This window comes from Phalacrocorax carbo, chromosome 4 (genome assembly GCF_963921805.1).
Source record: "Phalacrocorax carbo chromosome 4, bPhaCar2.1, whole genome shotgun sequence".
In the NCBI taxonomy this organism is placed as follows: domain Eukaryota; kingdom Metazoa; phylum Chordata; class Aves; order Suliformes; family Phalacrocoracidae; genus Phalacrocorax; species Phalacrocorax carbo.
Window position 1 is genome coordinate 56,467,228 of NC_087516.1, and position 25,322 is coordinate 56,492,549.

A 25,322-nucleotide genomic window follows, 5' to 3' on the forward strand; every position below is an offset into this window, starting at 1 on the left:
ATCATCTCATGATTTCATTCTTAACAGAGTTGATCTCAGGCTGAGTGCTAAATTCCTATTTAGTTGGCAGTGGAGGCCATGTGGGGAGGAAAAGGAGGAGGATCTATCTTTTAGACTTCAAACATTTCCTGATCGAGGAAGATTCAGTTAGAAAGAAGAATTAAACAAAACACCAGTGACATAGACTGGTGCAACAGTAAACTTCTGCACAAAGTAATTATTGCAGAAAGTTATAGGGGACACATACAAGCAGCATAATGGTGGAAGTGGTGAGATTACTATCAGAGATACTCTTCAGACACTGAACATTGTCATCAACATCCTTAGATATAGCACAAGTGACTAGCAACAATATTTTAAAATACTTAATGTATTAAAGTTTATTGTCAAACCTTCTTATACAAAACATACAAAAAGTAGGTCTCAACGCAGATAAGCAGGCTAGTAAGACAGTGTCTTGCAGCCCTGATTGTCCAGTTTATTTTCCATTCACTAGAGTAGCAGAAAAAAAAGAGTCAGGTCCATTGCTTACTATTACAGAAGTTCCAACACCCAACTTCAGACAGGAACTGGAAGTATATTGAAAGATGATGCAAAATACAAAGTTACTCTTGGTACCCTAGTTGGCTGAGCTGCAGAAATATTTTAAGGAGTTTAAGAGGAAGCCTTGATCATGTGCCCTATAAACAGAAAATTAGTAACTTCAGTTGCAATGTCCACAGAGAAAATTTAAAATTGTGGTGGAAATGCAGTTTCTGTGGACTTAAGAGAAAGCATAGTGTAAAAACCATGTGCTGGGAAGCAAGTATATTTCTTTCCAACTCAACAGCGCTCTGAAGATGCAAATATCGACCATCCAGAAAAGGGCTGTTTTAGGAATAAGATAATTAAGAGTTTAAGATTGAGAAGTTTCACAGTAGAGTAGTTTGTGATCCATTCCTGTTTGTTTTTCTTCAATACATTGGTTTTTGCCATCCAAAAAAATCCCACCAAAGTAGAACATCATCAGATCAGCAGGTTGTGGGCAACATGACTGCTTTTCTCATTTTGTTCTTGTATTCCAGCTTTTTCAGTTTCTGGAAGAGGCTGATGGCTTTTGACCTGAAGCAATTATCTTTCATATATGCAGACTCTGGCTGCAGCCACTGCAAAGGCAGCTTATGACAAAGCACCTTTATTGGGTGGTACAATCAGGAGCTTTATCTTTCTCTGAAGTTCCAAACCAGTGCTTAAGATGTTCTTCTGTGGGCTCTATTCCTGCAGGTCGTGTATCTATATGGGAGACAAGAACATTAAAGTAATATCTAAACTTCCCCAGTTGGACAAGCAGTAGGAATATGGCAATTTAATCTTGACTAGTGTTTTAAATGTCAACTCAAAGCTGGCCTCTGAGGAGCTTTGTGTCGTGAGGAAGTCTGTACTATTACTAAGTTGGCCATCACAAGAAACAGCAATGAGTTATTCTTTCTTGAAGTCTGCCATTAATACCTTGAAAACTGGTTAACTCTTCAACACACCTACTGGGGCCTTCTGAAAGTTTTTTAGAAGCAAGTGTAATGTGGACTGTAGCATTAATATGCTAGCTTAGATCACTAGGAGACTTCCCCAGAAGTCACCAGGCCAGATATAAGAAAACTTGAGTAGGGCTGAGGAACAGAAGTTATCAAAGCAGCTATTACTGCAGCTGGAGCCACACAGACTAGCACATCCAACATCAAATACGGAAGTCCACCATCTTGACAAAGCTTAGAAAAAAATTATCCAGCAGTTAACTTTGAATAGCTTTGCCAGAAGTCTGTGCTTAACCAATATAAAGTTAAAAAGTAAAACATTTTAGAGCATCAGCTATCCAGTAATGGTATTCTGCTAATTCACTTTTTAAAGCCAGTCATCAACACTTCCACTGCAGCAGCAGAAGGTTGTAAAATGAATCCTTCATTGTGTATATGTAAGCTTCATGGCTCTTGCTGGTCAGCCCTTCGACAGTCAGCTGACTAACCATTCAGGAAAATTGTGTTACCATGCAAGTTTCAGGTCTGAATATAGAAAGTACAGAGCATTTACCTCAACTCACAGACCACCCCTTGCATTTGGCCTCTTCAAGTCTTTATAAGACAACACCACCATGTAACGTACCTGTTAGTGTACCCAAGTTGGAATTATCAAAGAAATTTGTTGGACAAGTCAGTGGCAGAGGCTTTGATATTTCCTGAGTCACAATTTCCTGAGAAACAGGTTCCTTGGAGGGTGAAGGCATTTGTTCTTTAAGGGAACTTGACACTGTCTTCCTTGGAGACCTTGGTACTGTCTCTCGAGTTGTTTCTCTTGAGGATCTTTCTTTCCATTTTAGTGCTCGCTCTTTCCATTTTCTAAGTTCCTCTTTCAGCTGAAGCTCATTACTGAAAAGAAAAAACCCCAGCATTTAATTAAGAAAAAATTAAAGTAATTCCTTTAAGGAAAGAAAAATTCCTGACAAAAGGCCATTCCTATATTTTCAGACAACACACCACAGACATGGCAATGCAAGACCACATTTATGTATCTTGCTTTGAGAGGCAGTTTAAAAAAAATTTTTAAGGTAAAATTCCTTCCAACATACAAGTATATCTTCTAGCATTTAAGAGATTCTTATGAAAGAAAGCTATTTAAAGTTCAAAAAATAAAGATACATATAAGCAATAAATTGCTAGCTTTAAATAAAAGTTTATGATGTGAAAGAATCTAGGAAATCTAAAATTAATAATAATCACTCACTTCTACAGGTCTTCCAGAAGGAAACACTAATGACATGCAGGGTTAAATAGCAACAAATGGTTTGACATGTTGCTGATCAGCTTTTTACTTACCTTAATAGAAGGTCATTTTGTTTCTTCAGGTGCAAGTTCTCTTTCTGTAGCTTAGCTTGTTCAGATTTTAGAACAAGTATTTGTGTGCTCTGCACAATACCACTGCCACCACCACAAGTAAGGGGTATTTGGGATTGTTTAGGAGCTTCTTTTTCCAGCACCACTAGAAAACAGTTTTATACAGGTGTGAGCGTGTTATTTGGACAGTGCTTAAAACCAAGTCAGTATATTTTTAGCCTGTTCCTTCCTACGGCCTTATATGCAAAACCTCACTAGGTTACAACTGCCATTACAACAGCTACCCTTTTTTAGACACAAACACACCTCCCGGTATTCACACTGCCAGGGAGATATTAAGAGAGTTAAAAGATTCTTCATTGGGCCATTTAGAGTTAAAACAGTTATAGTTTCAGGTATAACTATGATTAGAACTAGCTATTCATATATGAAGTCAGTCAAAGAAAAAATGGCAACATGAACTACTGCAAGTGCCAGGTTATCCCACCACAAGTGCAAACGTGGCTGAGAAATAAATACGAGAACTGCTGTGATTCTAATGCAGTATGTCCGCCTTATCTTCCAATGCGCCCAATCCTCCCCATACCCTCTGAGATAAAAGGCCTGCATCTCAGTCTGGACTTTAACCATACAACCTTAAACCTGAATGTTTAATGTGAAGGAATCCTGTAAGTTTATCTTAAATTTACCAGTAGCATCTTGCTCTTGCTGTGCTCTTCTAAGTTGTTCTTTTAGCTTCCTTAACTGTTCTTCTTGGTGTTCCACAAGAGCTCTATAATTAGCAAGTCTATATGGGGCAGGAAGGGAGGAAGTAAAAACAGAAATCCTCAGTTTAATAATTATTAGAGTTGCAGGAGAGCTAGTGTAATATCTAAATGAGCTATCAAATACAAAACGTATCCAAGTTATACAGGTAAAACTACATAAACTGTTTGTCAGTTAGATTTTAGGTGAAGTGCAAAAAACCAAAAGTTGGACTAGAATAATCCTCTGTGTAGCATTCTCTGCTTCACTGGAGAGAATGGATTTCAATTACTGCTTTCCCTGCACCTTCTTTTCTCTGAACAGAAATGAAATGAATGAATTTCTGAAATGTTATTTCTGAATGAAATAACATTTATGGCTGAACATGGGTTGGTTGAGAAATTTTGGTGGGTGTATGGGAAGGAGTTTTCTAATCAGTCTGCGATGCGTATGGTTTTTACGTTCTCTGGAATCTAGCTACAATAAAATCCTAGGACACCTGAAGCTGAATGCTCACTTCTTATTCTAGAGGTGGTGTTGGAGAGCACAAATTAACAGAAAAGTAGAATTCAGTAGTTGAGAATTTTAACAAGGTAAAATTTGAACTTACTTCATATCAAAAGAGTTGGATTGTTTCATTCTTTCCATATCATATTTTACCAATTGTGTTTTGAGATGATCAATTTCTTCTTTGTACAACTCAGCACCTTTATCTAATTTTGCCTGAAAATAAAAGATTTAGTATGAAGAAAGGCTTGTTACTTAGCAACAAGTTTAGGGTTTGCTTACTTTGTATCTTCACTACGATCTGCTAGACTTTGCAGGACAAGATGGGGAGCAGGAAGTTATTCTGGAGTAAGAACACCCACATTACCAACTAGCACTATAGCATTAGTTGGTATCTTACTCTGGTGTATTACACGCAATCATATTTTAGCAAGTTTTGCCAACGTGTTTGCAGATACAAGTCTAGCATTTTGAACTACTATGCAATTATATTCACAAAAAGAGCACACGCTTCAGTTTCAAAATGTAAATTTTTTAGAGTGTTTCAGAAATAAATTATGTACAAGTGATAAATTTAGCTTCTAATATCTTAACACGGGTTCTAAATTTTGTCTCTGAAGGCTTCATGGGTAAAATGTGAAACTGCATGCTGAACAGGCGAGTAGAATGTTTTACTCTAAGAATGCCATACAGAACAAAAAATTGATTTGAGCGCGCTACGTTTCATCTACAGCTTTTCTCAAGCATGTTCTCTCTCTCTGACGTCAGAGGAGAACGAGAAGAGTAATGCATTTTGCTCATACCTGAAGAGTCTGATTCTCCGTTAAGGCAGTTCTGAGAGATTTCTCTGTCTCATTCAGTATGGCTTGCAGCTGGGTGAGCTCACTTGTCGCTGCTTTTATTTTTATCTGTTCTTGTAACTTATTTATCCTGTCATCTTTCTCTTTGACATTTTTTCCTACTTCATTTACTACATTTTCCAACTTCTGAATTTCTACTTCCATAGCCTATTGGGATATATCAATCAGTTATGAGCAGTTATGCCAAGAGATATAACAGTAACAGCACACAGTCATATTCTTAAACAAAACCCAAACAACACACAAAAAAATCCAACACTAGAGGCTCTATGGCAACTCTTGGTATCTACCTCATTGTTTTGTGTCATCTTTTAGTATTCTAGAATACTCAAGTCTAATAAAAAAAGTGCTTTGAACAAGGGTAACTGTGACAAAAAAATAGGACAGAGAAAATGAGTCCTCAATTCCTAGGATTAAAGACAGAATTCTTCTCCAGCTTCCAGTTAGACATTGTGAATACCACACACTTAAAAGCAGCATCAAAAGTACCACACTACTAAAATCAATACTTTAAAGACAATGGGAACATATAATATCAATTTCTAAACTGACATGGGCTATTAAAATAATCACATTACAGGCAAGAGCTCAACTTCACTTTGGAAATTAAAAAAAGCTACAAAAATGAAGTGCACTCTGGGCTGATATATGGCGTGGCATAGATTTACAGCTGCCAATCTTTATTTTCTTTTCAGTTTGAAGCACTCACTTAGGAAAACTTTGTTTTCTTCGAAACAAACATCAGTACCTTTATATCTTGTTCTGCAGCCTTTAATTTGTTACGAAGCCCATAGTTCTCTTCTTCTAATGCAAGACTGGCAGAGCCACCAGGGGCCAGCTGTTCTTTAAGAGTGTTTAGTTCCTGAAGCAGCTCTTCACTTTTCTCTTTTGTCTGTTTCAATTCAACATCAGCATTTTTACTATAATTAGCAGTTCTGGCATCCAGCTCCGAAGAAAGTTGAAGGATTATCTGAAAATAAGTCGTGTCATACAGATAAATTTAAATAATTTTTGAATGCGCTAGAGGTAAAGGTAAGTGAAGAAACAGGAAGTATCTTGGCCTGTATTAATTTCACATTGTTGTTTCAGTGTGCCATTTGAAGATACTTGCTATCAGAAATGGAATCACTAACACTCAAAAGACTGGTTTCATTTCCAAAAGAGGAGGAGGCAGGAAGGGGCATAAGAGAATGAAATAATACATTGCCAATTTACCAGTATTCCTGCACTAACTCAAACACACACTAACATTAGAGAAACAAGGATCTATGTTGGAATGACTTCTTGAATGTCAGTAACAGAAATAAACACAATTATTTGCAGAAGTTTTTGCTAGAATGTATTCATTGACTAAAGTAAGTGAAACCATTTGAGAGAAAAAGCATACACATTGGACTATTCTAGAAACCCATATACTTAACATGCCAGATAAAGAAAAATTTCACACTTGTCAGGAAATGACAACACTACACTAGATGTTTGTTTGGTTGGTTGGTAAAAGCTTTGAGCCACATATGTCTGTTGGAATTATTCCAACAAGTCTAGCAACATTGGGAAACCCTGAAGAAGTCAAGACTGACTGTTGACTCTACAGAAGATAAACTTTTTAAAACAGGCTAAACAGAACTGAGGACAGAACTGAGTCACATCAGGGGAAGGAGGGTGATGAGCTCTTCATATTTCAGATCAGTACTAGTAGAAGGAATAATAGTATGAGCAGAGCAGGAGCTTCCAGTATACACTTGTTATGAAGACTGTTCCTAACAGCTAATCAGAAGGTAGTGGATTCTCTCCTATAACCTGTTTTTTTGATAAACATTCAAGACATTTAATCAGAAAGATGATATCTCATTAAGTACATCATGAACAGGATTTAAAGACAAGTGTTTTACAGGGATTTTTTCCAAAGGGGGCAAGAGGTAGGGACGAAGGAAGAAAAAGAGGAAGGCTGAACAATCTCTAAAATAACTTGACTTTCTGAAATAAGAAAAGGTGTAAGACACAGAAAAGGTAAGGACAAAGATACGAAAAGGTGTAAGATAAATGACAACTGAGTTTTAAAAATGGCTAAAGTAGTTTTGATAAAGTTGAAGAGAACAGACAATCTTGCAGGCATAAAGCCTGAAGGAAGCGATTGTATCAGGCTGCCAAGTTCTGCAAGCAAGGCTATATAACAGTTTTGAACCTACAGTTTCCAGAATTCAGTCTATTAAAAATACAAGCAACCCCCCGCCCTCCACCCCCCCTACCCCCCCCCCCGCCCTCCACCCCCCCTACCCCCCCCCCCCCGCCCTTTATCATCTAGAAGGTCTTTTACAAAGCAAGTTTCCAAGTTTGGATGCATGAGGAAAGTAAGGATTCTTACATCTTACAGTTAAGTATGAATATAGTAAGCCCTTTTTGTGTTTTGCTTTCAATCAGATTAGAGGCATTTACAGAGCACTTATACAAAATACATCTCTGATTAAAGATCTAACTTTACCTTTACTTTAGGAGTCCAGAAGTTAATGACTTGCAAAAGCCTTTCATTATCTTTTTTTAACTCTTCTTTAAGTTCCTCTGCACCACAGTGAGTTCCTGAACAAGCTTCCCAGAACTGTGTTGTTTCTTTTCTAGCACTTTCTTCCTGCTGTAACTCTGCCTCTATGCGGAAAAGTTCACTCTCCATTTCTGATACATCTTTGAGAATACTCTTTAAAAAAGGGAATCCAAGTTTAAATAGTGCTTTGATAACTACATGTCTAAATATAGATTTTGCCCTCTTAGCTATCAATATTTGCAGGCAATCTGGTTTAGCATACAATTATTGTATAACAGGAAATTCACTATATTTAAGTTATACCCTACTGGGAAAATAAGATAACAATCTACGTTCGTAGGGCAGGTGGAAAGGGGAAAATATATATGCATGTTCGTAAAAGTTTATCTTATTGTTCTAGAGGTAATCTTGGTATCAGGTAGTATATATTTTACAGGGCAAATGAGTAAATAACATTCCTACTACTGTATAACCTAATAATTTAACTTTAAGCCACTTTATAAAACAGAATTTTCATTTTGTAGAATTAGTAGCATAAAAAAAAAAGAGAATTATATCCCCCTGCCAAATGAAGTCTTAACAGATAAAAGCAATGCCATTGGATTAGCACCACCACATTACCCCATGACATGTAATATGCAAGTCTTTCTGTCTGAAAATTGTTTCAAATACTACCTCTGCATTCAAGTGCAAAGTCTGCATCACTTCACTGATGTTTAACTCTTCAGAAGATATTTCATTCTGGTTCAAATAAGTCTTCTTGAGACACTGAATCTGAGCTCGTAGCTGATCTTGTTTTCTCTTTTCCTCAAGCAATTCCATTTCATACTTGTTAACAGTAGTATGATACTCTCTTTTCTTCGAGCAAACTCGACTGAACAGAAACTATTGTAGAAACACAAGATATATCAGTGAGATGCTTTAAAATGGTACCCTGCATCCAACCAAAATTCCATAGTTTGTAATTCAATCTAGTTACTCTCCTAATCCATAGGTGTCCAGGACAACTAAAACGTGACTAAGAAAATCAAGTTCACATGTGCCACATAGCAATGGCGTATAAGACTGTTCGCTGGGTCAGCACTTCTGAAGTATGCTATTTTTTTTGTAGACTCCTAAAAAGACCAAAAAGTCTAAGAGGTTCTAGACAGCCTTCCATGAATCTAGACTTTGAAAAGCAAAGTAAAATATTCTTTGTTGTATTTATCTTAGAGTTGTGAAAGGTACAGATTATCTACAAGAATAATATCACTGTGCTGATTTAAACTTTATTCTAGTTAAGATCACTACTTTAACACCTTTTAACTTGTATGGTTAGGGATGCTTAAGATTTATGAAAAAAACCAAAATCAAGACCTAAAAAACCTATATGAAGTTATGAAAAAAAGGCTCTTTGAAGTAGTTGTTTCTGTAAATATCCATCAGCTAAAAAACTTAAACAACTGACTCTCAAGGCCATGCCCAGTAATTTTGTATACTGGACAACCTCACCCTCTCACCAGGCCTGCTCCCTCCACCCCCCACAAACAAAAAAACCTGTAACATTTCATGGTAAATAAACAGGAAAAAAACCTTCATCATTTACTGTACTTCTGCATATGATAACAAGTATTCTATCCCAGTTGCCCTTAACTTTTTCCTGATAATTGGAATCAGTTTCTCCACTGAACTACAAATTGGGAAAGGTCTGCAAGGCTATAGAAGTTATCAAACCACTTGGGGGTAGTTTTGCAGAGTGAACATGCATCTCCAAGGTATCTTGCATATCTCTTTCCCCCACACTAAGATACATACTTAGGTGCCTATAATTTGATTTATGGATTATAGAAAGAAAATTTCTTTTCCCAGTTAAAATGAATTAATATTCATGCAATAATACTGTGCAAAGCAGCTGAACTACAGTCAAAACCTAAGGTTGATTAACTTAAATAGTTCCAGTTTTCCAGGATTGCAAAGGTATCAGGTATCAACTTATTTTCCACAGGATATGGATTCACAAAAATCAAAGCTAGTATAAAATCCTAGCTGTAAATACTGAGAGCTCATTAAAAAACCCAAACCAAAGCAATATGAAGCATCCAGATATTCAGTTTAAGGTAGTACCTTCAGTTTGTTCAACAAACTCTGGAGATGACTGTTTATTTTCTCGTTTTCAGTTTGAAGTCTTTTGACTTGTTTATTCTGTTCCGATGAAAGCTGAGTCAGTATCACAGCTATCAGTGCTTTCTGACTATTCAGTTCATTCTTTAGATTAAGAGACATGGTAGAGAGACATTCATACCTCTTCCCCATATTTGGGAATTTCTCAAGAAGCTCCTAAATACAAGTGAAAAATTCATTCAGTGACAATAAGGGAAAGAATGATTAGCTGTAAACAGAAGCTTAAAATAAAGCAGACTCCAGGACTAACCCCTACAGTATATATTGGTTTTACAACAGAGAATTTGCCACAGGAATATGACTACAACACATAGTTTTCTGGAAAGCTAAGCCTGGCTATTTCAAAATCTCAAAGTATTTTCTTGATTTAGATTGCGGGCCACATCGAGACCTATAGATCAGGCCTGAAATGAAATTGTTGCCTGTTCACAAGTTTGCTGGCTGGGCTGCTCTCAGGATGGGCTCCCAAGTTGATCTACTTAGTCCTTTGTTGAATGGGATCATGAAATTGTCCCTAGTAGTCTGCTATAAAAAGGGAGATGTGATCAAGCAACGAGCAGGCTGAGAAATGCAACAGGCTTCAAGGCACTCCCTGTAGTAGTAGCTCCTTTACTGCAGCTTAAGTATCACATCTGAAGCTAGGTTATATGTTTTAAAGTAAGTGTAGAACTTCCTAGGCATGCTGCCTCCATCTTTGGTTCTTAGTTGAAAGAAGCAAGATTTACCAGTTTAACTCTTCACCCCACATTAAAAGCCACTGAAACTAATATATGCCCTACATCCAACAGGAGCAAGTACAAGACACTTGCAAAAACTGCACAAGAAAGGCAGTCAAGATCTTACTTATTACAAAACTCAGAAGCGGAGAGTGCCATTAAAAGGGATCAACTAATCTTAGCTTCCCTCATTATTAGCTCCCTACCACTGATATAGGACAGAAAGACAGTGTGAATGGAGAAAGCTACCCATAACTGATTTTTGCAATTCAGTCCTTTATTGCTTTTGGTGTTAACTGAAGAAGCACTCAAGGCTTTTCTAGCACATATAGAATGATGCCTGAATCTGCTGCACAGACATACAGACTGCAGTACAATGGTACTCTTTAAAGTGTTTCTTACATATCCATAAATCCTGGGTTATTTTGGCTTTCAGTAGGTTAGTAGTACTTCTCACATCTGTGAGAAAGTATACTCAGAACAGCTATTTAACAACAGCGCTGAAGAATTACAGGGGCTTCCTATTTTGAAGGGAGAAGCTATTTAATGAAATTCATTTGTTTGGAAACCAATTTATTTTTGATGAGGAACAAGAGAAGGGAGCATATGGGAGGATTTTGCAAAAACGAAACAGTGAAGCACTTCTACATGACTCGTTATTTTCATTGGCGGGGCTTAACAGTAATGAAATAAAGTGAAAGGTCTCAACTGAAAAGTTCAATTTAGCATTCTTAGAACAAGACGCATGGTCACTGAACAGCAACAGCACATCAGCTGATCCCATGCCTTGCAGCGTCTTAGCAAGACAGGCAAACAATTTTATACATTATACACAGTAGCAAGGATAATGCTCCAGAACAAGTGATATTAAGGTTTTACATGTGTACTTAAAATAGAGAAATAAGTTTACCTTAATTTTCAAGGTTTTTTGCTTCAGGCTGTCATCAAACATCTGTTTTGCGTTATCCAGTGGGTTCACCTGAATGGCCATATCATTCAGGTTTTTCTGCTTCAGTTGGTCTAGAGCACATTCCAGTTTTGCATTTGTTTCAACACACTAAAATAAAAACATACATATTTAAGTACCATTCAAGAAGAGGAGTTACGAATAGCTTAGGTACGCAACTTGCAACACCAACCATCTCAGAATTTTTTTGCAATTCTGTCTTGAGTTGGTCCCGCTCAGACCTGGCATCCTGGAGAAGTTTTTGTAGCTCATCTTTTTCTTGATTAATTGATGAGATTTGTTCTTTAAGTTGCAAAGAGTGACTAGTTGTTTCAGCCAATAACTGGTCTTTTTCATGTGATATGGTATTTAGTGTCTCAGTTAACTGTTGAATCTATAATAAACAGTGGAGTAAAAGCAAGAATTACAATTTAGTCGTGGTCTGTATATTCCCTTATGAAGTACTCAAGTTAGCTGTATCAAATACAAAGAACAATTTCCAAGAACTCTCAAATTCACACTAACATCAGAAGTTTTAAAATAATTTCTAATCACTCAGAAAAAGAAATTAAAAGGAAGAGGAATAGCGTGACAGCCAGAGAACTCTAGTCAACCTCAGTCTTCAGTAAAGCAAGAGCAAATAAAGAAAAAGACAGACAAGACATGTTCACACCACAGAAGAAGATTAGCATAAGAAATGGGCAATGGAACTGTCTTTATATCTGCTCTAATGAATTGAGCAGTAACACATTTTCTAATATGAAGTAATCCTTAATTATACTCTTTGATCTACAGACAAAGGAAGTGTTTGACAAGGGAAGAAGTGAAAACTGCAAAAAGACTGAGTTGGCAAGAGCTAAGCGCAAGACTTTCTGAATAACAAATATAGGTTGAAAGTGTGCAAAGCACCAAGGATTCCAAACCCACTTAGTTTCATACTGTTCACACAGCGCCTTTTAAAGTCTGAATAAATACATGTACAATTACTGACCGTTAAGCCTGCACACATTGGATAAATCGGTGTCCATCCTAATGGAGTACCCAACCCAACTGGATATGAGGCCGAAACAAGTTGAGGATGCTACTTCTAAACATCACTAAGAGAAACTTGTAGAGTCCTTTGCCAACGTTCATGGTTTAGCACCCAAAAAAATTAAATAGGATTTGTCTCAAGCAAAAGTTTAGCACATCAGTGATAAAACATCAGAAGACAGAACAGCTACTAAAAACAAAACTCCTCACCTTGTTTGTTAGGCTGTCCTCCAAAATCTCTGACCGCCTCTGAACCTTTAACAAATGTTCTTCCCTTTCTTTGGCTTTGATCTTCTCATTGCTGAGGAGTTCTTGTTGCCACTTCAATTCCTTTTCAGTTTCAAGAATCTGGAGTAACAATAAAGCAACAGATATAAAATTAAGCTCTGAAACAGCACATGAATCTACTTCTATGAAATATTGAATGGACTGGTGTGTGAGGAGTCAAAGTACTTAGCACCAAAAAATACCTGCTTTGGTTTGAGTACAAGAAAGTTCAAGTTTTGTTTTTGAAAGTTTCTCCTTTCATTAACTAAAGTCTGCCAACTAGCATACTGATAAATCCTTAGTAAATGTAAAGAATTAGACAAAGTATGCTACAAACATGTTCGGACATATTTTCAGCAATCCCTGTTTACACAGGTAAGTAACACAAAGCAGAGATGTTATTTGAGTAGGGTTCACATCAAGAACTATCTAGAAATTATTACTTAGCACAATTTTATGAGTTGGACTGTTAGAGTGCTGTTAAATTATTTGTGATAATTTATTCTAGAACTTGCATTCCTTTCACTAAACCTCTGGATTTCCAGTGAAGTTCACAATACTCAAAACCAGGTGAATTGGAAGATATTGGTAGCAAGACTAAGAACATTTTCCTCCCACCACGATTTGAATTAACTATAGATATTTGAAATGATTACTTAATATCTGAACAAGGACTGTGACTCAATGGATACCACCCAATTCACTTGTCTTCACTGTTGTGAAGACATGCCTCATCCAGAAGAAAAATAAAAGGGTCAGAATTTGTAAGCTTTAGTTTCAAAACTTTGGAGCTCAACTACAAAACGTACCATTTCGTCAAATCCATTAAAAAGTGCCTGTTAAGTGTTTCGGTAATGAAACCCATGTATTTTCCAGTTCCTCATTTAATCATAAATAAAGCAGTCTCACATAACATTTTTGAAAGAATTTACATACATCTTTAAGTACCATTCCACAAGACAGAGGTTAAAGCATGCCAATATTCTTCAGTCTGGCTATAACATTAATATTTGTAAGATATTTTTCAAGACAGCTTCAAGAATTAACCATCTTCCTCTACCAATCATTTATAGTTACTATACTTTAATCAAAGATAAAGCACCTTATCAACACTCTGCTGTAGGTTAATCTCCACTTCGTTCTTCTCTGCTTGAATACCTTTCAGCATTTCCTGGAGCTGATATCTCTCCTGTGCTAACAAATCACACTGTTCCTCCAGCTGTTGAAGTTTACTGTTTTCACTCTCAGTCTTTTCTTTCAGTTCTCTCAGCAGCTGCTGCCTTTCCTTAGTTACAAAATTTAAGTCCTCATTCAACTGGACAACCTATTTTAAACGAGTATAAAATCAATACATTGTTATTAACAAAAACTCCTCTTCTGTTGCTAAATTTTATTACCATGACATCATCTATGGGACCAATAAAACAGCACAAGTTATCATGGGTAAATCTGTTATTCTAATGAGTCCTTGAGGGGACCTCCTCTAAATTATTTGTAAGAGTTACTTATTACTGTACTTGCCTTTTCTTTTAGTTTGTTTATTTCTTCATTTAGTTTTTCTTCAATGCTTTGCAATTTCTTTTCTCCATTTGCTAGCATGTTCTTCTGGATATCAGCTTGCTCTTTCTCATACCTTAGTTCTTCCTTTAGATTTTCCATTTCTGTCAGAACTTTTAAGGACTGCAGAACAAGGTATTACATGAATGTTCACTCAGTATGACTAAGTCTTACTTATCAGGAGTTAAGAACAATAAGTCAAAGCATTTGAATTTCTAGGAGAGAACTAATCAGAGTAATCAGCCATTTACTTGAGGAAAAAACCCTCAGTTGTCATTCTTCCATACCTAGCTTAAGAACTCCAAAGGAAGACAGTATTTAGGAATAGTCTTTATCAGTTTAAAAAAAAAAAGTAGGCAGAATCATAGAATTGTTAAGGTTGGAAAAGACCCTTAAGATCATTGAGTCCAACCGCTCACCTATCACTGCCAAGTCCACCACTAAACCATATCCTCAAGCACCACATCTACCCTTCTTTTAAATACCTCCAGGGATGGAGACTCCACCACCTCTCTGGGCAGCCTGTTCCAATGCCTGACAACCCTTTCAGTGAAGAAGTTTTTCCTAATATCCAACCTAAACTTCCCCTGGCGCAGCCTGAAGCCATTTCCTCTCATCCTATCGCTTGTTACTAGGGAGAAGAGACCGACCCCTGCCTCGCTACAGCCTCCTTTCAGGTAGTTGTAGAGAGCAATAGGGTCTCCCCTCAGCCTCCTCTTCTCCAGGCTAAACAACCCCAGCTCCCTCAGCTACTCCTCATAAGACTTGTTCTCTTAAATAACTTGCAGAACTTCTATCGGGGGAAAAAAATATGTTTACCAGACTTCCTTTTGACTTTAGAAATTATCAGCTTGATTTTTTGTTATGTATCAGGATGAATTTGTCTGAAAGTGTGTCAACATAAGTATTCTTTTCATGCAAATACTTGAAATATTGAAGTCACTAATCTGCCAGGAAATAAGACATCAAGAAGGAGAAATAGGATAGCTAATTACTTTCTTTTCTGGGTTTAGCTTTCTCTTCATCAACCCAGAACGAGCAGAAGTGGTAGGAGAATTAAGCCCTTAGATATCAGTAAGCGTGGGTTACCTCTGCTGTTCAGTGCTAAATACAAGACACTGTAGAGAAACTTGCTGAGTGTTTGCCCAGCAGGTGGCAGACAAATGCACCTAAACCCAGAGCGGCACAGTGACCAAAAGGGCAGGAAAGGGATAGGGGGAAGAAAACAAACAGGTAAGAGAGATTCCAAAATCCAGATTGGGTTAGTGAAGTAAATTCTTAGTTTACTGCTGTAGGTATGTTCACGCCATGGATGAACAAGTGAAGGGAGAAGAGATACTGAATAGCAGAAGGCTTCATGACCAAAATAATTCAGAGTGGTACAACCTGCCTTTAAAACATTTAGGAGATTTAATACATACTCTCTCCTTGCTTTCCTGAAAATCAGCCTCTAACTGATCCTTCTCTGCTTTACAAGTGTCTACTATTTGCTGTAGCTCATCTTTCTCCTGATTAAGTGAAGTTATTTTCTCCAGCTGCTGACAGATATGCTCATTCATTGTTCTTTCAATTTGTTCTTTTTCTGCCAGTAGCTTGTCATATTCAGAAGAGACACGAGTCAGGTTTTCAGTTACTTCAGTAAGCTGAAAGAACAAATAAGAACCAGTATTAATATTTCTAATCTCTAGCATAGGTAGAAGTAATTTGATAGTTCGAAAAAAACAAACCAAAACACCATAACATTCTAATTTATCAAATTTTGTTGCCTCAGTAATCAAATTCTGTTTTAAGAGTGTTATTGATCATATTTCACAAGCACTACTTGTACATATGGTTGTTATAATTGGTTATTTTACAGAAGACACCTCTATTAAGTTTATTGCTATAGTAAGCAAAGAGATGTAACAATTCTGCTTAAGAGTAAAATTTCAGTGCTTCTGTCTCATCGGCAGACAAAAGTGAATGTGTAAAAATGTACAGGTCATTATATAATTCCACAAAAATTACTCCATTACTGTATACACAGCAGATATATGTCTTTAGAGTTGAGCCTATTAGAATTTGAAAAGTTTTTAGACTTGGAAAATGCATTGAGCAGTATTGATTCCAAATAATATTCCATCATTCAGCACTAAGACATGTTTAGTTATAAGGGTTGTAGCTTGCAGGTCAGGTTGCATTTGACTATCTTTTCCCTACCTCTGTTCTATGGAATTCTTTTGAGAAGCAGTACCGGGATGGGGGGGCAGAGGAGAGGGAAAACTTTTAATTAAGTTTTATAACTATATTTACAGAACCCTTACAAACTGAAGTCTGCAGAGGTCATGGGTTGCCGATCCTCATAGCATTTTTAGTTTACTTGACAAAGCTGCATCTCACCTTCTGCTGCAGTTCATCAGTTGCCTCCGTCAATGCCTCCTGTGCTTTCAACAGTTGATTTTCTTTCTCCGAAATACTTCCTTTCAGCTCCACAATAGTCTCCTGATGTTGTCTGAGCGAATTATGAGCATGTCTCAACTCTTCCTGCATCTCTGAATTCTTTGGACACACCACAGGTAAAAGTATATTAAAGCCTGAATAACACTTCCAAAATTTGAGACAGAAATTTACTAAAGCTATTATCCTAAAGAAATATGACTACATTTCTTACCATGCTAACTGACTCCTGCATAGTTTCTTTTAGCTGGTCTCTCTCATTTTGGAGATTCTCCAGTTGCATTTTAAGATTATAATCTGTTTCTGTCAGAGTGCTCACGTCCTGACAGTCACACAGTTTTGGAATAAAATCCATCCTCCCCACTTCTTCAGATTCTCTCTGACATTCATTGGCTTTCAGTTCCTGCATTTCATGCAGTTTCCTTTGTGCCTGGCTCAGCTCTTCTCTCAGGTGAGATAATTCTTGCTCAATAGATTCTTCTCGAATCTGTGGTATTTATTTTATAGAGACAGAAGTCAACACATTTGGGGAAGTAGCTTTAAGAGAAACGTATCTGATCTTTGACAGGTTAATTATGTAAGACGAACAGAAGCAATGTTTTAGAATTATTTGTATTTTTCCCAGAATAAGATTTGACTAAACTCAATATGCAAGTCAAGTTTCTTGAAATAAGACACACGTAAAAGTAAAATTTGGAGTACTACTTAAACAAGATACCAGAAGTAGAATTTCATGGCTATATTTAAGCCTGAGGAGAAAAAAACCCAAACCCAAGTTATAACACCACAAAAAAACCCAAAACCCAACACAACAACTACCTCTGTAGTTATCCATATTTCTCATCTCAACAGTAAATGGTGTCAAAATAATTTCCTTGAAAGTTGTCCACCCCCCCAAATATTAATACATGTACATACTTTAGTTGTTGACATGTGTATATATACATACACATACTCACTTTGTATATATATTATACACACAAAGCACACATGCAATCAGCATGTCCAGTTACAGAAAATGTTGGCTGCAACATCCCTTTCACCACCAGGAAAAGGTCAGTTCTATCCATGCTTGAAAAAGCATAACTACCCTTCCAGATGAGCAATTTTTAGCTTCAACTACTTATAGAACCACATCTCTGTGCAGATCAACTCAGAACATCACTATCCTGTATCACGTTAAAATTCTACTTACAGGAAAACGTTCATCATATTCTACTACTTAGTTGTCCATATACAGCCATATGGGTGTAATCTATTTCAAGTAAAAAATTATCCTGGTGTTTAATGGTCTGCAGTCAAACAGGACCCTTTTCTCATTTGTTTTGCAAATTATTTTTACTCAAGTGAAAGTTTTAATAAGCATGCTTTCCATTACAGCCTTAGCATAATTACCAAGGTTCCTTCCCCATACTCTTCTTTTTTCAAATGTAAACTGTCCAGCTTATCTTGCAATGAATTGTTCTCTTGCGTAAGGAAAATGATTTGTTCCTTTAGCACCTGAAGCTGATCACACTCTCTACAGTTATTTTCTGATTTTTCCTCAGCAAGCCGGTCTCTCTCCAGTGTGATGATTTTTATTTCTTCCGTCATTTGTGATATCTATAAAAGAATGTGCAAAGACAGTATTTCCATCAATTCAAAACCAAAATAAAAATCAAGTTTTGTTTGATTCACTCTGCTATGGTATTTTTAACATCAAACCACTATAACGAAATTAGAAAAACTCCAGAACTGAGTCTTTGGCCTTTGTCACATGTTTTGTTTTAAATGCTAACCTTTCAGCAGTCTCTTCTGCAATATTGCCCAGACTTTATCTGGAAAAAGACTGAGAGGAAGAAGCTAAAAAAGAAATATCTACTGGATTATTTTTATGCATCTGTTTCAATACCATGCTAATGCTGAATTGACAGCCATTGACTTACTGGGTCTGGCAGCCGATATACTTCAAGAAAAATCAAATCTCACATATTCTATCCCTCCAGAGAACCTGTGTAACTGAAGCAACTGTGTAACATACAATATTCTCCACACCCTTCTTTGTCAGTTCTTGAACAAAGAGGCACCAAAACCGGTGGATCAGCCTTCTGCTGTATGTTGGGAGCTGAGCTGCCATTCACAACCAGGTATTACCCTTCTCATTGAGACTGAGCGTTATAAACCAATAGCCTCATTCCTACCCCTAAGTAACCCTTCTCCCTTCTTCCATTTGCCATCTAATGCCACCACTCAAATTGACAACCATGGGGCGCATTAGTTAAAGGTTTGTTACACTGTATATTACAGCTTGAAGCTCTACAGAAATTGATCAGCAACTGGTAAAGACTTGGATCAGGCAGTACTCCTTTCTTGCCTACTTTCTACCAAAGGCCTAGAAATTTTCTGAGGATAAGCGGAAGAGACTATAGGCAGACTAGGCTTGTTTTTATAGTGTTGGAAAACACATTAAAAGCATTTTTATTTTGAATTATTACATAATGTTTTACCTGTGTTTCAAGTTCTTTAATAGTTTTCCCTAGTGCCTCTTCAACACTCAGAATCTGAGATTCTTTTTCAGAAATATTTTTTTCCAATTTCTTGACAATGTCCTGGGATTCCTTGAGAGAACTCTGTGTATTTCTCAATTCTTCATGTGCCAAAATGTTCTTTAGAATAAAAGAGAAAAAATCCACAGAAGTCAAGTGTTTTGCACCATTAGTAAGTATTCCTTGATTAAAAAACCCCCAAACCAAGAAAATCCCACCAAAACCACAAAACCCCACTCCCCTGTATATTTCAATATAGTTTATAAGCATTCTTACACTCTTCCCTTTAACAAGTATGGTCCATTTTATAAAGACAGAATTCCTACCATTGAAACAGTGTCCTTTATATCCTCTTTGAGTTGGTCTGTCTCAGCTTGGAGAGACTCCTCTTTTTGCTTCAGGTAATCTCTTTCCTGGGTTAGAGTTTTCACTTCTTCCTGACACTCAGAAAGCTGCTGAAGAACTGCCTGCATCTCTGAATCCTTGGCCTCCAGTCTCAACTCCATAATCTTTTCTTGCTCTTTTAATTCCTGCATTTCTTTTAGCTTCTGCTGAGTCTGAATAAAATCTTCTCTTACCTCAAGAAGTTGTTTGTGCTCTGCTGTCTTTTCTTCCAGTTCTTTCATTTTGCTAGACAGCTTTAGTTTGTAAAGGAAAAGGCCAGACACTTTCATTGTAATGCAAAACTGCAAAATGTGAACATGTTCTCACAGAATCTTGTATTAGTTTAGAAAGGGTGAGAGATGCTAACTTTCAACAAGAGCACTGGAAGTTCATAATTTCACTTCAGGTTACTGCTTATATTCTTGCCCACGTTAAATAAGCATTTCTTTATAGAACCTTCCTGTGGTTTCTCCTTAGCAGCAGAAGTCTTACTAGGACATAACACTACACATGAAACTGTAGCAGTGCTTAGGAATTATCATATTAGGAGTTATCAAATGCATAGCTGGATTATGACAGCCCTAAGTCTTGTCAAAATATGCATCTTCAGTCCTCTTTTCTCTTAAATGGTTTTTTCCTTTCTAATTGCCAATTTATGTGGTGATTCTCTTTGGTTTGAAAGATCATTTGATCTAAACAGGCTACAGTTCCTGATGAGGAAACTTTGTTTCTATGGCTTTAGAGAGAGTAGGTCATAGCAGGATATTTTAAGAAAATTTTCTGTAATGAAGATATAACTTAAGTATGGGAAAAGAATAATTAAAAGGTCAAGTACAGGAGGACAACATAACCTGGAGCAACATGTAGATTTCTTTGCCTATGAAGAAAGAGACCATTGAGCTGCATAATTCTGAGACTTCATACACCTGGCACAGAATAAATAATATCCATTCTTGCTAGAGTGATTTCCATGATAGTGCTATTTATACCTTTAAGACTACTTCTCCAAAAGTTTTGGTTTTTTTTTTTTTTCATACCATGAGTTAATTCCTCATGTCCTATCTGTAAAAAGGAGCAAGTTGACACTGACCTCTAATTTAACTTCATCCAAAGCTGTTTTAAACTCTTGCGCTTCTTTAGCTAGAATATCTATTCGGAGCTTCATTTGTTCATTGTTTTCCGATGCAGCTACATACTTCTGCTCTAGATCCTCATGGAGCTGTTTAAGTGCTACATATTCCTGATCAGACTTTCTGTATTTAAGTTGTGCATCTTCTAGATTATCTTTCGATTTTCCAATTTCTTCAGTCATATGTTTAAGTCTAATTTCATTATCAGCTACTTCAGAAAGCAACTTTTCTCTTTCCAATTTTAATAAGCGTAGCTCTTCACATTTCTCAAGAATCTGCCAAGAGAAAAGCAACATTAATAGCGTTTTCTAAACCAGTATTTGTCATAGCTGCATAATAAAAAGCATGTTCATATGCAGATATAGGAAATAAAGTGCAGGCAAACACACCACAGTACATTGGGTTTTGCTTTGACAGGAGGGAGCTGCCTAGCAAACTATCCTTCAAAGAGAAGCAAGACAGGCAAGCCCCTTCCAAAACCTTGAAACCTCTCCTCTAACTCTCGATGTTCTTTAAATATTTCATGTCTCCTATATTTGAGCTAGGACTGGACTGATACTCCTAGCTATAACACCTGAGTATTTAGAAGTATCAATACTTTCCTCATGATACAGAGTTTATGAAATCATTAACATCTAATTAAGTTTTGTTTATTAGTGGAAGTAGACCACTGGAAGGGTTGGAACTTTTTGCAAAGCATTCATGAGTTTGTGAGATGACTTGCCCTGGATAATTGTCACTGCACATACTTAATAGGAGGTATTTAAGGATAAAGAATCCTAAAAAGTATTTGCAAACACACTCTTTAAGGCACATAACAAACTTAGTCTACTAAGCCCTGATTTGCCAGGAAACAGAGGTTGCCTTATAAGTTTTCCAGAATTTGCAAGTTAAAAATCTCTCACTTCAAGCAGCATTTCTGCCAAGAGGTCTTGACATTTTCTCTTTTTCCAATTAGACAAAAGATTATACATACAGAGTTATCAATGGTGACCATGGCAGATAGGCAGGCAAATGTTGGACTAGAAATTCCTAATTATAGTAGCCTTTGACTAAACATGTGATCTTAAATTTATTCTTAGGTATAAATATTAATTAAATTATTGCTCCTCAGGTATTTAAGTTAGTTGTAAAAATCTCAGGTTATTTGATTCAACACAACTTTTGAGTTTAAAACTCCCTATCCAATAGGCCTCCATTAATACGTTACCAGTCAAGTACAATATAGAACCAAGGAAGAAAATTTTTTTCTGTTTACCTCTTTCTGCTGTATCTCAACAGTATGTGGTAAAGACTGAAATTCTGATAGCTCATTTATTTGTTTTTGTAGAAGTGCATTCTCTTTCAACACTTTTTCTAGTTCTCCTTTTAAGTCAGCTGCCTTTTTTTCCAGCTCCGCAAGCGAAAGCAGATCTAGAGAATCAACAAGTTTAATCTCATAACAAGTTAAGAGGGTGTAAGAGAAGCAAAGCATGTTTTAAAAGAAGCAGATGATTTATAATGCACCTGGATGTCATATCAGTGCTTCTAGAAAAGTATATGTTACAATGGCCAACAATTAAGATGACAAAACTACTGGTCTGAATTCAGTCATCGCTTTTTAGGTTGACATCCAGTTTATTTTAGATTCTCCCCGACAGCCTTCTTTAACTTGACTGCCTTTGCGCAAAACACAAAACATTCCCTAAGTTGCAGTTTTCCAAATAGTTCAAGAAAGCGCTAAAGCAGTTACTATGTGCCAGCAGTACCAGACACTAACATATTATATTGACAGAAGCTCCAAGTATTTGAGAAAACAAGAGCCAAAGTCTTCCCTATCCCCCCCACCATTATGAGGAAAACTGAGAAGGGGAAGGGAAAAAAGCACCACCTGAAACAGTACCTTTTGGAACTTTACCCTCCATCAGTGAGGTTAGCCTCGTGTTTTCTTGAAATACAGACTGCAACTCTTTCTGCAAGTCAGCTTGCATTTTTTTGTAACTGGCTCTTCCAGCTTCTATTTGGCTTTGATAGAACTGAACATCCTTTTCCATTTGCTTGTAATTACTTAAAAGTTCATTCTTCAGGAAAACAAAAGATGCAATTCACACACAAAATAACAGTCTACTTGCTTAACATTTAAATATTGCATCTGCCACATTTCCTGTTGTGACTCTGAAAAACTTTGGCCTTGATAAATATGGCAGGAAAACCCACAATTTAACAGCCACCTTCCTGTCAGAGTCCTACAACAAAACATACCTTACCTTAGAAGTCAGGGCATAACTGCTTCTACTATTTTGTCTTTACTAATTCAAAGCTCAAAGTAAGCTCCATCCTACTTCTGAGTTCATGTCTCATTCTGTTTTGTCTCTGGTAAAATTAGGTTTGGAGTCTGGTGTCCTAGTAACTCCCTAAAGACTGTTCATTTGCTCACTCTCTCTACAGGTAAACTTAAAACTAAACCACCCACTCCCATGGAAGAAGCCTCTATTTTCTTTTTATCTTTCTCCAGAAGACCCATTTTCCATGAATTCCATAACAAAAAACATTACTTGGAGCATGAGTAATTAGCCTTCTCCAAATACTCTACCACATCACTTCACTAGTCTGGGAGCAGATAGGCCCTTAACAGCATTTTGTACAGCTAGAAATGCAGTTTAACAAGTACTTGCCATCTTTTCCTTCAGCTCCAAATTTTCACTTCTCAGAAAAGCAGATTCTTTTTTGGCATCCAAGGCTATGGTTTCACTATCTAAGAGGGATTTATTCAGCTGCTGAATTTCCTCCATTAGCTTATCAGAATCTCCCTGATAAAGACAGATAAACAAAGAAATAAAAAAATACAGCCAAAATAAAGCAAATGTGTTCCTTATCATGTGGTTAAAATGTAAATATAGGCTCAGAAAACTTGCTAAGTTTACTCTAAGCTTCACTTCAGAGTACTGCTGTATGATAATGTTGTAATTAGCATTTTAAGCTTTGTAAAAAAAATCCCTAACATCTATTGGGGAGCAGATTTTAATTATACCAAGGTTTTACCTAAATTTAACCTGCCTCCAACAAAACCAAAATCATCTCTCAACCCAGCAGGAAACTCAAATTTACCCCCAAAAAAGATGTGTCCTTTTTCTCTGTTGCTGCTTTCTGTAATTCTTCCACACGATTCTGTAATATTTTTATTTTGTTCTCTTTCTCCTTCAGCTGTTCCAATTTGGAGTTTATTTCTGCCTAGAAGTTGGAGAAAAGAGGAAGAAGGAAGATTCAAGTGCCTGAAAACTAGTTTAGGTTCTCAGGTAAGAATTTAACAAAATCCTTCTTTCTACATAGTAAGCATTCATGGTTTTTAGGCATATCGTCCTTACATTAGGTAAGGCCAACCAAAGCCCACTGACCTCTAAGGTTGTCCTCAGCACATACAGTATTTCAAAATAAACAAACCAAGCACATTTCATACAGGTAAACTCATGGACAGGCTCACCTCAAGTTCCTCATTGTACACTTCAGCATTTGAAACTAGATTCTTTAAGTTGGTAATTTCATGCATTAGTTGTATCTGTGGAGCAAATTGAAGCAAAATTGCAGAGGATGTTAGAAAGCACCCACACCAGTAGTTTTAGTTGCCAACACCATGAAAATAAGCAAGGTCTATCTTGTGTTTTCTTTTTGATTAGTGGGCAAACCATACACACACAGAGGCATATCTATTTAAACAGCTACAAAGCAAGTTGCTACATATTCTTTCAAATGGATAGATGAGACAAAGCTCTGTTTTAGCTTCCCAGCAATTAAAACGTGTTCAAGTACGACTTAACCTGCAACAGCTTGAGAAGCAAGAGCAACGTGATCAAAGCAATTAATGCAGAAATTGTACAGGTATGACACTTCAAATTCTAGTCATGTTAAGCAGCTTTTTATGACACCGTGCAGATATTTATGATTTAATCTATTCATTAACAAGAAAGAGAAGGTGCCAAAATTGAGGTAAAGCAAGCCATGAACACATTCAATGGCATCCTCTGAAAAGAAGCACAAGCAGACGACTAGATAGAAAAGCACTTCTAAAATTGAAGAACACTTTTCATCTTTGTTAGAAAAGCTTTACAATAAGCACTCATCTACAAGTACTTCTGTATAGTCACAAGCATAGGTAAGGGAAAATCCAGTAATTTTAAGATCAGTGAAAACCTTTAAAACAAGGACTCTCCTGTGAGTATTTCTATATAGTTAGGAGTATAGTGCAAGAAGAAAACCCAATCTGTAATCTTAAAGCCAGAGGATGGCTGTAGCAATTACGGTACAATATTACCGTCAGAAGTAATTTAATGTTATTATTGGAATAATAGAGTTTACCTGTATAAGTCTATGGTGATTTAAATTGATGAATTTCAACTAATGTATTTAAGTGAAGTACGTGACCTTTCAGTATTACTGTAACTAAACTGCTACATGGGTATCAACAAATGCTTACATTTTATGGACTGTCTTCAGATGCATATCTGAAAACATGAATCATTCAAAAAGCAATTCTTGCAATAGAAGCTACTTAAGAACATTACATCTATTACTAGATACACAAAAGCACTGCAGGGAAAACTGTAACTGAGGATTTATTAAGTGTTGGCTGATAAGGAAGACACCACAATTAGTCTAGCCTACAAAGAGTCTTCTAAAGA

General features: G+C 36.6%; 1 protein-coding gene across 1 annotated transcript in view; it reads right to left on the reverse strand.

The window, feature by feature from the left end:
* Positions 1-354: 354 nt before the first annotated feature.
* CENPE (centromere protein E) overlaps positions 355-25,322 on the reverse strand; it is a 38,011-nt gene continuing 13,043 nt past the window's right edge. Inside the window, exons 18-44 of the mRNA XM_064450041.1 lie at positions 24,128-24,202; positions 23,755-23,877; positions 23,322-23,456; positions 22,550-22,727; positions 21,926-22,080; positions 20,628-20,942; positions 19,480-19,791; positions 19,115-19,273; positions 18,024-18,230; positions 16,843-17,115; positions 16,572-16,730; positions 15,614-15,835; positions 14,148-14,315; positions 13,738-13,950; positions 12,579-12,716; positions 11,530-11,730; positions 11,301-11,447; positions 9,618-9,830; positions 8,190-8,399; positions 7,458-7,667; positions 5,724-5,945; positions 4,919-5,122; positions 4,219-4,331; positions 3,554-3,651; positions 2,847-3,009; positions 2,137-2,399; positions 355-1,272 (exon numbers count right to left, since the gene is read on the reverse strand). Coding sequence (XP_064306111.1) covers positions 1,175-1,272; positions 2,137-2,399; positions 2,847-3,009; positions 3,554-3,651; positions 4,219-4,331; positions 4,919-5,122; positions 5,724-5,945; positions 7,458-7,667; positions 8,190-8,399; positions 9,618-9,830; positions 11,301-11,447; positions 11,530-11,730; positions 12,579-12,716; positions 13,738-13,950; positions 14,148-14,315; positions 15,614-15,835; positions 16,572-16,730; positions 16,843-17,115; positions 18,024-18,230; positions 19,115-19,273; positions 19,480-19,791; positions 20,628-20,942; positions 21,926-22,080; positions 22,550-22,727; positions 23,322-23,456; positions 23,755-23,877; positions 24,128-24,202 — 4,974 coding nt within the window. The 3' untranslated portion in view covers positions 355-1,174. The remainder of the gene's footprint in view (positions 1,273-2,136; positions 2,400-2,846; positions 3,010-3,553; positions 3,652-4,218; positions 4,332-4,918; positions 5,123-5,723; positions 5,946-7,457; positions 7,668-8,189; positions 8,400-9,617; positions 9,831-11,300; positions 11,448-11,529; positions 11,731-12,578; positions 12,717-13,737; positions 13,951-14,147; positions 14,316-15,613; positions 15,836-16,571; positions 16,731-16,842; positions 17,116-18,023; positions 18,231-19,114; positions 19,274-19,479; positions 19,792-20,627; positions 20,943-21,925; positions 22,081-22,549; positions 22,728-23,321; positions 23,457-23,754; positions 23,878-24,127; positions 24,203-25,322) is intronic.